Source organism: Hylobates moloch, unplaced genomic scaffold (genome assembly GCF_009828535.3).
Source record: "Hylobates moloch isolate HMO894 unplaced genomic scaffold, HMol_V3 SCAFFOLD_11, whole genome shotgun sequence".
NCBI lineage: Eukaryota > Metazoa > Chordata > Mammalia > Primates > Hylobatidae > Hylobates > Hylobates moloch.
The window spans coordinates 73,651,551-73,664,289 of NW_026652286.1; the positions used below are offsets into that span (position 1 = coordinate 73,651,551).

The following is a 12,739-nucleotide window of genomic DNA, read 5'->3' on the forward strand; positions in this document are numbered from 1 at the left end:
AGGGCAGCACTTCCAGCACTTTCCTTTGAAGCAGAGCTGTGACTTAATTTGAGGAAATGAAAATTGATGTATAATACAGTAGTTATAAGCTTTGGATCTAAAAGTGTTCCCATTAAAAGCTAAACATCCATCTCTCCGCTGAAGAGACTGCCATGCATTGACTATAAGCCAGGTCCCTGCTCTCCTCACTGTTTTAAAGCAGCTTCTTTCTCACTTCCATCCTGCGCCCCCATACCTGAGTCCTCACTGATTTAAACAAGCTAGTAGAGAATGAGGAATATGAAAGGCAAAAGTGGGTACTTCTCATCAAAGGAAATGATGCAGAAGTGTAAAGGCTGCTAGAAAAAGGGTACATAGACATGAGTAGAAAGTGGGTGAAGAAGAACAATGGAAACCTGGCTAAACAAGTAAGCAAAAACGGGAGATAAAAAGTTTCTCTCCCTTTCATTTTGTTTTCCTGATATTTGCTGAGAATTTCCTAATGCTCTCTGAGCCATTACTGGATGTCTTTACATGAGTTACCTCTTTTAAGGTCTGCAGTGTCCTTTTGAAATGGGTAGTTTAAACCACATTTTAGAGATGATGAGAACTGATGCTTTTCTACCGTTTCCAACCTAGGGTTCTCTGACTTCAATTCTGTGCTCCTTCTGTTTTACCATCTCCAGTTTTAATATGAGGCATTCTTCCTGACATTTTAATTATTCATTAAAAGTCCAGTAAGACATTTTACTAAGCCTGTTTCTATAGGAACTGTGTCATAAATTCATTAGCTCATCCTTTTCTCTGACGGGAGCCTTTTGGTTGCAGAGCATGTTCAATGTATGTTATCTCTTTTAGTTAGAAATCCAGTTACAGTGGTAGAGGCACATACATTTGTCAGTGTGTCTTCTCCCCACTGTGTATAATTCTACCCGTTAAGGGAAAGAAATGTTAAGCCAATGTATTAGGGAAGATGAGAGAATATAAACTCCATTCTTTGTGGAGGAAAGAGAAGAGCTTCTCTTTTGTGATTGTACCGATAAAGTAGAAATTCAAATGAGGAAATTGTGTGTTCTATATTAGGTGTAAAATGATCTTTGAGATAATCAAATGGCTTGGCTCTGGGAGAAGAGTTTGTCAATTAAAGAAATAAGACAGATTTTTTAAAAATCTAGCTTAGAACATCAAGGAATTTTATAGAGTCTTCCAGTAAATATAGAAACTCTTTCAATTCTTTTCAGTCATACCTGATGGTCTTACCTGTTCAATTAGAACATATCCTCTCTGCCTTACCCTCCGTGATTTGAAACAAGATGTAAATCTACAGATTTGTTTATTGGCCCTATTTTCAGAGTTTGCCCTTTTCACTTTACAGACATATGTTCACATATAAAAAAATACATGAATAGTGTTATAATTCGTGTTTTCTTAGCTAAAAGAATGAACAACAGTTCTTTTGTCATGTTGATTTGATTCTTTGCATCTTCACTTGTGGCTCCACAGGAGTCAATAACCGTGCTGCTGGGAGCAGAGTAGAGAGAAAATGTTCCTTTTACTGCTCCCATGGTTTTCTGAGATAAAAAGGATGAGGACAGTAAGATCCCCAGAGGAAGTAGCTATTGGTTTATTACAGCCTGATACTCTGTAAGCTGGAGGTTAGATCTAAAAATCTCATTAACATTAAAGGTTAAAACAACTAAAATTCCCTTCCAATTTTGGCAATGGTTCTCAACCATTTTTTGTCTTGTTTAACTGGTAATCATGAATTTCACTTTGGAGCAGAATGAATGTGATTGACTTCATGAAACTTGCATTTTAAATCATTTTTCAGAGTGGCAGCAAAAGCTCAACTGTTTGAAAATGTTGGTTCACCTAAGCCAGTTTCTTCTGGGCGGTAAGTTCTCAAAACCCTTAAATGCATCTAAAAAAAGTGGTGACATTGTCGCTTTGTATTGACATGACACTCTCTGTGACAGCTCCGCCTCTCCATTATGCAGATGGTCAAATTTAAGTCCACTGGCCCTTCACAGGAAGTCATGTCTGTAAACAGCATTTATCATCTCAGATTGTTATAGTGATGTCTCATTTGCTGAAATCTTCACAGTAGAAGGGCTCTAAACAAACACATTTCCTAGAAGATAAAAATTGCTATAATCCTTTATACATCTTTGATGACAGTCATTTTAGGACCACTTTTCAAAAGCATGTTCTTGATTTTTAAAAGTTAGGTAACTTTTTCTGGAGGAATCGTCATGGACATCCATGCAAAAATATGGTTATTCTTAAGGACCACTGAGATGTTGTAGGGTTAATTGCCCAAGGCGACTCTGTTTTTAGAGTACATAATTTCATTAGGGGTTTTCAGATTTTACATTCCGTTCCATTATTAAAAGGATATGAGTTGTTACATCTTACTTCTACTAATGTGCTTGCTTCTAAAGTTCCTGCTTTACTCTCCTTACTTTCAAATTTATTCTTCTGATCTATAGTGGGCTTTGGTTTTTAATTGAATAATGGAATTTCATAAAGGCAGAGGCTTTTCATTATTATTTTTTTACTATCAGCTGCTAGTACAGGTAGGAGACACTCAATGCCTATTGTTGAAAGAGCATATAAATGTGAGAACTTGCATAACAAACCTTGATTTTTCCTTTAGATGTATGAAGACATTTTTGAGCATCCCATGTCTGGCTAATTGAGGCTGTGAAGTAAAGGAATCACAGATATTGTTGTATAGTTGTTTTATAGTTCCTCTAAAAGTTGTATAGTTCCTTTAAAAGTTATTTAACCAAATAATTTTTATCAACCTGTAAAAGTATGTGGATTTTTCAGCAAACATTTATTAAGTACCTATACAGTACTGGGCATATGATAGTTATTAAGAATAACAATAACCTTCAAACTCTTTTTGGTTTTGTTCAAAGCCCAGTAAGGGCCCTCATGTATTAGGTTTTTTTAACTGCGGAGAGTAGAGCCACTTTGGTATCTTTCTAGAATAATGGTCAGTGCCTAGCATTTAAATAGCTGAGCCAAGAGCATGTGAACCTTACCTCTGTCAGCAGTGTCTTTATCTTCTTCCTTTTGACCAAGGCACGGTGAAAACTAAGCCCCATGCATGTCACAGCAAACATCATTTCTCTGAGATTGTCTTGATTTTTAGGCTTTAGTGTAAGGGATTTAACCTTGCTAGTTCTTCTGTCATGCTACGTAGTTGAATTGCTCACTAGATGGAGCCCTTTTATTAGGAAGCTCTAAAAAGTCGGCCTGTTAAGTAAAAACTCAAGTAATCATAATCAAAGAGGTAATCCCCGTAGAGCTTTAAGAAAACAAGCTATGGATGAAGTAAATCAGAAAGCCATCATATAATAAAAATACACTCAGATGTTCAACAGTCAAATCATACTTCTTTTTCTTCTTCTTTTTTTGTTTTTTTGAGACAGAGTCTCGCTCTGTCACCAGGCTGGAGTGCAGTGGTGTGATCTTGGCTCACTGCAGCCTCTGCCTCCCAGGTTCAAGTGATTCTCCTGCCTCAGCCTCCTGAGTAGCTGGGATTACAGGCACTTGCCACCATGCCCAGCTAATTTTTGTAATTTTAGTAGAGACGGGGGTTTCACCAGGTTGGCCAGGCTGGTTTTGAACTCCTGACCTCAGGTGATCCACCTGCCTCAGCTTCCCAAAGTGCTGGGATTACAGGCATGAGCCACTGCGCCCGGCCAACTCATACTTCTTTAATATGTTTTTACATTCTGAATACTCTAAATCAACTTTTAATGGGCATCAGCATAAACTTAGAGCTCACTCAGCTCTACCTTCAGAGTTACAGTCTGTCAGTTCACAACACTTGTGATTTGTGTCACTTTTCACTGAGGCACAGGGGAACATGAATGAACTTTAGGTCAGACAGACCCTAGTTCAAATTTTTAGTTCACCACTTTCTAGTTCGTGTAACCTCAGAGTTACCAATTTTGGGGAATCTGTTTTCTTTATCCATACAATGAAGATCATAATTTTCAGCTTGCCACATTGTTGGGAATGTACACAATACTGTGTTTGAACATGACGTGCTCTGTAGATGGTTTCTACATTAATAACTCTTAGTATAATTATTGTTGAAACTGCTTGCCTAAGACACTCAAGCCTCTGATTAATATATTAGTGGTATTTAAACACTAACTCTTAGCAGTTACCTGATATTCTTTTGTACTCTTAAATAAAACTGAACAACTCATAGAAGTTGAGGGAATTTCCCTGACCTTCTACAATGCCTGTCTCATTTTTGTTTTTTTCCTAAGGAGCTCAAGGTTACCCTTGAATTAGACCTTGAAAGAGATAGAACCAGTAGAGGCAGTAGGAAGACTAGCCATATTTTGGAAAGAGACCGGTTGGGAGATTTTATTGGATGGCCTTGAGCCACACAAAAGTAACCCCTCCAGCATTGCTGCAGGCACTGCAGGTCATTGAACACAGGGGTGATCTAATCTATGATGTATCAGAACAGATCATTTTCCAGGAGGTTGTGAAAGGGAGAGAACAGTCAACCATTTAGGATGGAACTGGTGAGATTTAAAAGGCCTTAATCAGGAAAGTAGCAAAGGGATGAAAAGCTATAAGGAGATTTTTATGAATAGGATCAGGGTTGGGCAACTGTTTTGATACTGGGAATAAGAGACAGGAAAAGAAGTTTCCAAGTCTCTGAGACAGTGTCGGAAAGAATGGTGGTTTAGCTTCTGATCTTAGCTTGTGCGTATGTAGGAGGAAGGGAAAATTTTGGCCATAGGGTTTGAGGAGGCTGTGAGGCCAATGAGAGGCAGTTAGAAAGGTGCAGCTGGAACCAGGAGAGAGCATGGAGTGTGATGCCATTTAAGAAACTTCTACACAGCAATTACACTGTATAAGTGAAGGTGAAGGTACCTAGCAAGGAGGCTTGCTAAATGAAAAAGAACAAATGGCCAAGCGTTGGTCTTTGGGGAATGGTTTTATTTAACGTTCACACAAAGAAGAATGGACAGGATGAGAAGGCATGGCCAACAGTGGTAGAAGCTGCAAAAAATGGTTTAGGAGATCAAGAGAGGCCACTGGTTTTAAATCCTAAGACATCATTGGAGATCTGTAAGAAAGCAAGTTCACTGGAATGGGAGGGGCCATGCTGCAAGACTTGTTAAAATGAAGATTCCAAGGTTTTGCCATAGACCTTATAAACCACAACGTCCAAGACTGAGGCCTCAGGAAGCTGCATTTTTGTCAACCTCCCCAAGTGATTCTTATGTACATGAAAGTTTGAGAACCTTTGGAATAGAGAAAAATGTCATAGTGCCCAGCACAGCCCTAAACAGACATTGGTTATTTACAATTGTTTTCCTTAACCTATAAAATCCCTTTAAAAGCCAAATGTAGCTAGGCTGTGTCTTACCATTATAAAGGCATGTGGAAAATAGTATCCTTAAAACCTTCACCTGGGTCTCAGTTATACTCAGAGCGGAGATCCACTTTAAAGTAGTATAAACAGGCAAGCTATACAAATATCTTTTGAAGGTTGAATTGAGAATTAAGAGCATAAATTGAGAATTGAGTGTCTGGTTCATTATAAACAACCAAATGTTTCTATTATCAAACTTTAAAAGACAAATATTTTGCTTAGAATTACAAAGGACAAAAAGCTCAACAAAGTTACCTTGCCCAGTGAGTTTGAGTTTTTAAAAGGCTTATAAATCACTGGTTTAGAGCACAGTTACATATGTAAGACACACATAAGATGCAGAAATCACCGTAACACACTTAAGCAAAAAAAAATTTGTGATGTTTAAAATAATAATGATTTTCCTTTAGAGAATGTGAAAACGAATGAAGAAGTAAGTTAAAACCACTTATAATTTCATCACCTGAAGAAAACTGTTAAAATTTGGTGCACAGCCTTCTAATCTCATCTGTGGCGGTGGTTCTCAAACTTCTTGATCTCACAACACCTTTACAAACTTAAAAGATGATTAAGGATCCCCAAAGGGCTTCTGTTTTTATGGATTATATTTATTGATATTTACTGTATTAGAAATTCAAACAGAACATTTTAAAATATGTATTTATTGAAAATAAGAATAAGCCTATTAATACCTGACATAATACAAAATAAATGAATTGTCATATACATTCCATTAGCTTCAGAGCAATGATATCTTAGGCTTCTGCCTGCCCCTCTATCTCCCCTGCACAGGTTCCCTTGACCACCTTTTGAAAACTACTCCTCTGTGATAACACACAGAAAAGGACACACGGGCAGGGATGCGGGGAGGGTAGGGGAGTTCACCGTATTGTTGCTATCATAGTGCCCAACACACAATAGATGCTCAATAAAATTGTTGAATGAGTAAATAAAATGCACATTTTTAACCTAAAAAATACTTTGTTACTCACTTTTTCACTTCATTTTCAATGGAGTTGCAACATGTATGTCTTTGACACAAGCAGCTTTAACTCTACAGGCTCAGGTGGAAGTTTTTAGGGTTGAGGTAGTCAGTGTTACTTAGATATTCAAGCTGGAAACAGCCAGTGTTTTTTGGAAAAAAAAATCTATGAAAAGAACATGTAATTAATTTTAAGAAATCTGCAACTAGGCTGGGCATGGTGGCTCACTCCTGTAATCTCAGCACTTTGGGAGGCCAAGGTGGATGGACGGTTTGAGCCCAGGAATTTGAAACCCTGTCTCTGCAAAAAATACAAAACATTAATTGGCACGGTGGTGTGCACCTAATAGTCCCAGCTACCTTGGAAGCTAAGATGGGAAGATCACCTGAGCTTAGGAAGTCGAGACTGCGGTGAGCCATGATTGCACTATTGCATTCCAGCCTGAGCAACGGAGTGAGACCCTGTCTCAAAAAAAAAAAAAAAAAAAAAAAAAAGAATCTCCAATTAGTGCCAAAGAAACAGATGCAGTGTTTCTTGGTAAACTGTCATGGGCAATTTAGGGTTCTTGCCAAGAACAAATTTGTAAACTTTTTGTCTTACACCTTAACATTGTTTCATTATATGAGTTCTTCAATAGCATTATCTATAGTTGCTGCCTAATACTTCATTAGATTGGTGTGCTCTAATTTATTTTTTAAGTTCTCTACTGATGAATACTTAAGATTGTTGTGAATTTTAAAAATTTCCACTTTTATATATAGTATTGCTTTGGTATCTTTCTACCTCCGTGCACTCCTATTCCCTTCAGAAGTGAAACTGTCAATAGCATACAAAATGTGTGTATTTCTCATTGTTAAACAGGCCTCCTGAAGACATTGTTTCAATTTTGTGAATTTTTAAAATTTCTCTTATGTTTAAGATAAGCATTGGCAAATTTTGCACACTGACCCAATCAAACTTTTGTTACGTTTACTCATTGAATGCATTAGATGGCATTTAGAATGAGGAATGAGGCTTGTGGACAGATCATTTTTCCAATGACGAGGGAAGAAATGGCTTTCAGGACTGTGCCATTACCTCACTCTCCCAAGCAGTAAGAGGCAGGATTTTCAAAATCTTTTTCAAAGAGAGATTAGAATCTTCTGAAGAGAGACACAATAGGTGACCGTGTTATTTTCACATCCTCTTCAATACACCAAGACAGTAAAAGAGGAAGCGTTAGCACCTGAGGAAACTTCACTCTTACAGAGTCTACATTAAATCATCAAAGCTCTCCGCAGAGTTAACACCTGCAGTTACAGATCTCAGCAGAAGAAAATTCCGTCTAGTCAGTGCACAGATAATTGAAAAGTCGTGACAGGTAGTATTTTGTGCTGTGTGATTTTGACACATTTAACAATATGTATGTCTTTATTTATTTAGCGATATAATTATTCTGTATGCTTTTCCCCTCCCTCAACCAGTCCCATAAAATACTATAAATACAAGTAAGGAGAACATATATGTCTAAAATATTAATTAGAAGATTTGGGGTACATTTTAAAGTGTAGTTTTGAAAATTAGATCATTGTAAAGAATATTGTAATCACTTCTACAACTTCGGAGATTGTTTCCTTATAGATCTCTTTATAATTTATCTTAATGATTCAAAGAAATATGACTTATTGTTTACTGGAGGAAGCTGTTGCTATTAGAAAATGTGATTTTTTGGAAAAATATTTCCTTTTTTTTAGGAAAATGGTTCTGAAGTCCTCGGTAATATCCTGATCAAATCTAATGGTTATAGTTGGCTAGAAGATTTATAGGGAAAAAGTTTATATTCTATTTGAGACTACCATAGTCTGATTCTTAGAAGTCTTCAGAACCTGATAATGTTCTCACTTCCAACCTATATGCAACCAACGTACCCACGTGCATGTGTTCACGTGCACACACACAGTTCTTTAAAGTCCTGTCCTACTCTGAGTGCCTCTACTTCCTCAGTTCTTCCTTAGACCATGTTTCACTGGGACGTTGTGCTGTGTGGGCTGAGGGTCATTCCCAAACCTGCCCCGCTAGCAAGCTTTCTGAAAGTACAGCCTGAGGCTCACCTCTGATGAAAAGACTGGAGGCAGGTCCAGAATTTTCCTCTCTACACTTTCCAATCTTCAGATAGTCTTTGAGAACCCCAGTTTAAATGGTGGGCCTCATTCTGGAAGTGTAGGGTTAAGACTCAGGGTTGAGCTCCAAAAGGGAAGTGAAATTATAATGTAATGCTGCTGCTTTGGGGGAGCTGTGGATGCAAATGCTGCTGCTGCTGCTTTGCAGGTATAGTGCTGGGACCCCAAGGAGGATAGATAAGATGCCCTGAATCTTTAAAAAGACTCATCATGTAGAAAATGAACCCAGAACATCTTTCCTTTTTCTCACTCATTCATTTAGCTAACGTTTACTGAGTTATACTACTAAGCATCAGACATTGTTCGTGGAGATTATATTCTATCTAGGGGCGAAGATAAAAATATCAGCAATAATAACAAAATACCAGATACTAATACCATGCAGACTTGAAGCAGGAAGATATGATAGTTCCCTGGGCAACTATTTCAGAGTATGATCAGAGAAGGCCTGACCTTCAGCAAAGCTCTTGAAATTTAAGATGAACCTGAAGTACGTGGCCATGTGAAGATCAAGAGGAAAACATCCCAGGGCGTGGACGTAGCTGGCCTGAGGTGGGAGGGAGTTTGGCGTGTTTGAAGGAAAGAAAGAGGGCCATTGTGACTGGAGTAAAGTAGGTGAGCAGCGGCAGGGACACAAAGAGGCAGGGAAGACCATCCAGCACCTGACTGCATACAGTTTGTGGGCCAGAGTAGGAAGCCAGTTGAAGCGTTGTCAGGGAAGTAATGTGATCTGATGGGCATTTTAAAGCTGCCCTCTGGCTGCACCATAGGTAATGAATTGTAAGGGAATAGAGGTTCTAGGAAGCCATTCAGCCAACCAGGTTGTAAATGCTATTGTCTTGGACTCTGGTTGTGGAAGAGATGGTAAGTTCTTGGAGTTGGGATCAGTTGCAAGTCTTACCAAGGTCATTGAATGTTGCAGATTAAAGGAGACCTGCCTGGTCCCTTGATTAGCAGCCTCAGATATTGCCTTTTTAGTGTTGGCTCTAATATTTTTGAATCATATCTCATATGTAACTCCTAAATTCTGACTTCACTTGAAAAAAAAAGAGTATCTGGGTATATTGAGCACGAATTTGCATATAGTGACAGAGGTTGGGAGCTGAGTGGTTGGCTTCTCTTGTTAAGGATGGGTGTACTCTGGTTTGCAAAGCCTCCACCTGTCCGCATCATCTTCCTGATGGTGAAGCTATAGTTGGTTGCCATTTATCATCAACTTATCCTATTGCTTTTCCTATATCATGCCCAGTCAACTTACTTACCATATTCTTTAAGCGTTTCAATTTTTGGATCTCACCTCAGATAGTCTGAACATGAAAGTGGGGGAAAAAAAAGCTTTGGGGTACCTAGGAACCTTGGTTCCTACATAGCTGTAACAATAGCCTATTTAGCAACTTATTGAACAGTTAAATAATAGCAGTCTCTAAAACCAACTTATATTGTTATAAGCCAGGGATTACCCTGGAGAGCATTGCCTAGAAACACAAGAAAGGTTTCTAGTGTGCTAGTAATCCTTGATTTCTTGATCTGGTAATATGATTGTGTTCAGTGGAAAAAGCACCGATGTACACTCATATATGCACTTTGTGTACATTATGTTCCAATTACAAGTAAAAATTAATAGCATTCTTGAAGAAGAGTTTTAAATATAGATGTCCTTAGGTTGAGTGTTGAGGTTTTGACAAGTTGTCTTGCTCTTTCAGCCAAGCCAAAGCCATGTACTCCTGTAAAGCAGAGCACAGCCATGAGCTTTCCTTCCCACAAGGAGCGATATTTTCTAATGGTAAGTATGTCAATTCCCTCTGCCTAAGTTTATCATCATGGGGAGGATGAAAGAATAGTATGGTGGCGTGAGTCTAAAGTAGAAGCCAGAAGCTTCAGATTCTATCCCAGGTCCTGCCTCTCATGACGGGCATGCATGAACACATCAGATCCCTCTGGGTGGCATGCATCTGTAGTCCCAGCTGCTTAGGAGGATAAGCCCAGCCCAACCCACAAAAAAAAATTAAATAAATAGGCCAAGCACGGTGACTCATGCCTGTAATCCCAGCACTTTGGGAGGCTGAGGCGGGCGGATCACGAGGTCAAGAGATTGAGACCATCTTGGCCAACACGGCGAAACCCCGTCTCTACTAAAAATACAAAAATTACCCAGGCATGGTGGTGTGCACCTGTAGTCCTAGCTACTCGGGAGGCTGAGGCAGGAGAATGGCTTCAACCCAGGAGGCAGAGGTTGCAGTGAGCCGAGATGGCACCACTGCACTCCAGTCTGGTGACAGAGCAAGACTCCGTCTATAAATAAATAAATAAATAAAACATTTTAAAATTCCCTCTGGATTCATTCCTCTCCTGCAGGCATTTGTGTGTATGTACCTGTTTGTACATGTGTGTGAGACAGAGAGAGATTGTTTTATTTGACTATGTGAATGCAAAGGACATTACAACTTTAGAGGGCTGTGACATTGTCTTGTTTGGACATTTGAGTTGAGTGTATAGTTGACCCTCTGCATTCCAGGATTTCTGCATGCACAATTTAACCAACCGTGGATCAAAAAGGTTGGAAAATAAATAGATAAATAATAATACAAATTTTAAAAATATATAGTATAACAACTATTTACATAGTATTTACATTGTAAAAGGTATTACAAATAATCTAGAAATGATTTAAAGCATACAGGAGGATGTCCCTAGGGTATATGCAAATATCACATCATTTTATATCAGGGACATGAGCATGTGCAGTTTCTGGTGTCCACAAGGGCTCCTGGAACTAATCCCCCACAGATATTGAGGACTGACAATCTGATGTGGGTGTTTAACCCATCTGTTTATATAATTATTATTTGACACTAATGTTGACCGAGTGCTATTTATTTATTTATTTTGCCAGTGTACCCATCAGTGGAACCAGGATGGTTAAAGGCAACTTATGAAGGCAAAACGGGACTAGTTCCAGAAAATTATGTTGTCTTCCTCTAATACTATTTAGTGGATGGCAGTATCTTCATGGTATCCATGGTAACGAATAAATGCTATGATTTTATCTGACACAGATACACGGGGATCAGCCCACTAAGTGAAAACAGTCAATTTCTATCAAGTTCTTCACCAGCAGACTATGTAGCTCCTTATTAATGGAAAAAAAAGATTTAAATTGTTGGCCATTATTTTTTGGTTGGTTTCTTATTTTAAAATATCTTACTTCTGAAAAATGCATTTTTGGGTAATATGTAACTCTCCACAATGTCTCTTCCATAGCAATTGTAGAGTTTCAAATACTGTATTAAATACTATATCCCAGAAATTTGGAAACCAGAAATCTGCTATATGGATTGTGAGATCTGTCCTTTACTGTCTGGCATTCTCTGAGGATCTCTGAAATTGTTACTTAAAAATGTAATTTAAATTGTTCATTTATTGTTTTTTTCTTAGAAATATACTGCTTTTATATATGATTGTTTTGCTGGTCCTAAACATTTCAAGGATGTAAGTCTTTGTTTTAATATAACTTTATTTGTTTTCCAAGTAGATGATAATATTCAAAAGCAATAATGTATATGATATCTATAAAGGAAGCAAACTTAAGTCATACACTGATTCCACTGTAAACAATCTGTCCAGAATTCCAGACACCTTCCGTGGGTTTAGCACAGGGATCAGCAAACGTTTTCTGTAAAGGCCTGATAGCAAATATTTTTGCGGTGGGTTAAATTTGGCTCATGGGTTATAGTTTGCTGACCCCTAGTTTAGAGGGTGTGTAAAACTATCTTCATAACTTTGAGATTTTTATATAAATTTTACATTAAAATATACTGATAAATTATATGCACATATTTTCTACCAGTAGCATTATAGTGGCATCATAGAAGAATATTTGCCAATAATGGGAAAACTGTAAAACTACAGTATCAAGGCATACAACTTAAATTCCACTTGGAAGATTGTAAAGTGTCAAAGTATTTTCATGATAATTTAATTTGGACTTTTGAAATGTTCTACAAACGAAAAAGATGTTTAAAAACATTACAAGGGAAGCTATGCCTTCTGAAGTCTATCCTTAGTTGAAACAGAAAATAAACACAAAGGTACAAGATCCTTAAATTATTTTGAACCACAGAGGTTGAAATTGTTTTGTGATCTTTAGCAGAAATAAAATCTGTACATGATTATCTTTTATGCCTTTTAGTTTACAGTCTTTA

General features: G+C 37.9%; 1 protein-coding gene across 1 annotated transcript in view; it reads left to right on the forward strand.

Moving 5' to 3' along the window:
• Positions 1-12,467, forward strand: part of ARHGAP42 (Rho GTPase activating protein 42) — a 309,205-nt gene extending 296,738 nt beyond the window's left edge. The window contains exons 22-24 of the mRNA XM_032167223.2: positions 1,811-1,873; positions 10,241-10,320; positions 11,431-12,467. Coding sequence (XP_032023114.1) covers positions 1,811-1,873; positions 10,241-10,320; positions 11,431-11,519 — 232 coding nt within the window. The 3' untranslated portion in view covers positions 11,520-12,467. The remainder of the gene's footprint in view (positions 1-1,810; positions 1,874-10,240; positions 10,321-11,430) is intronic.
• Positions 12,468-12,739: the final 272 nt, after the last annotated feature.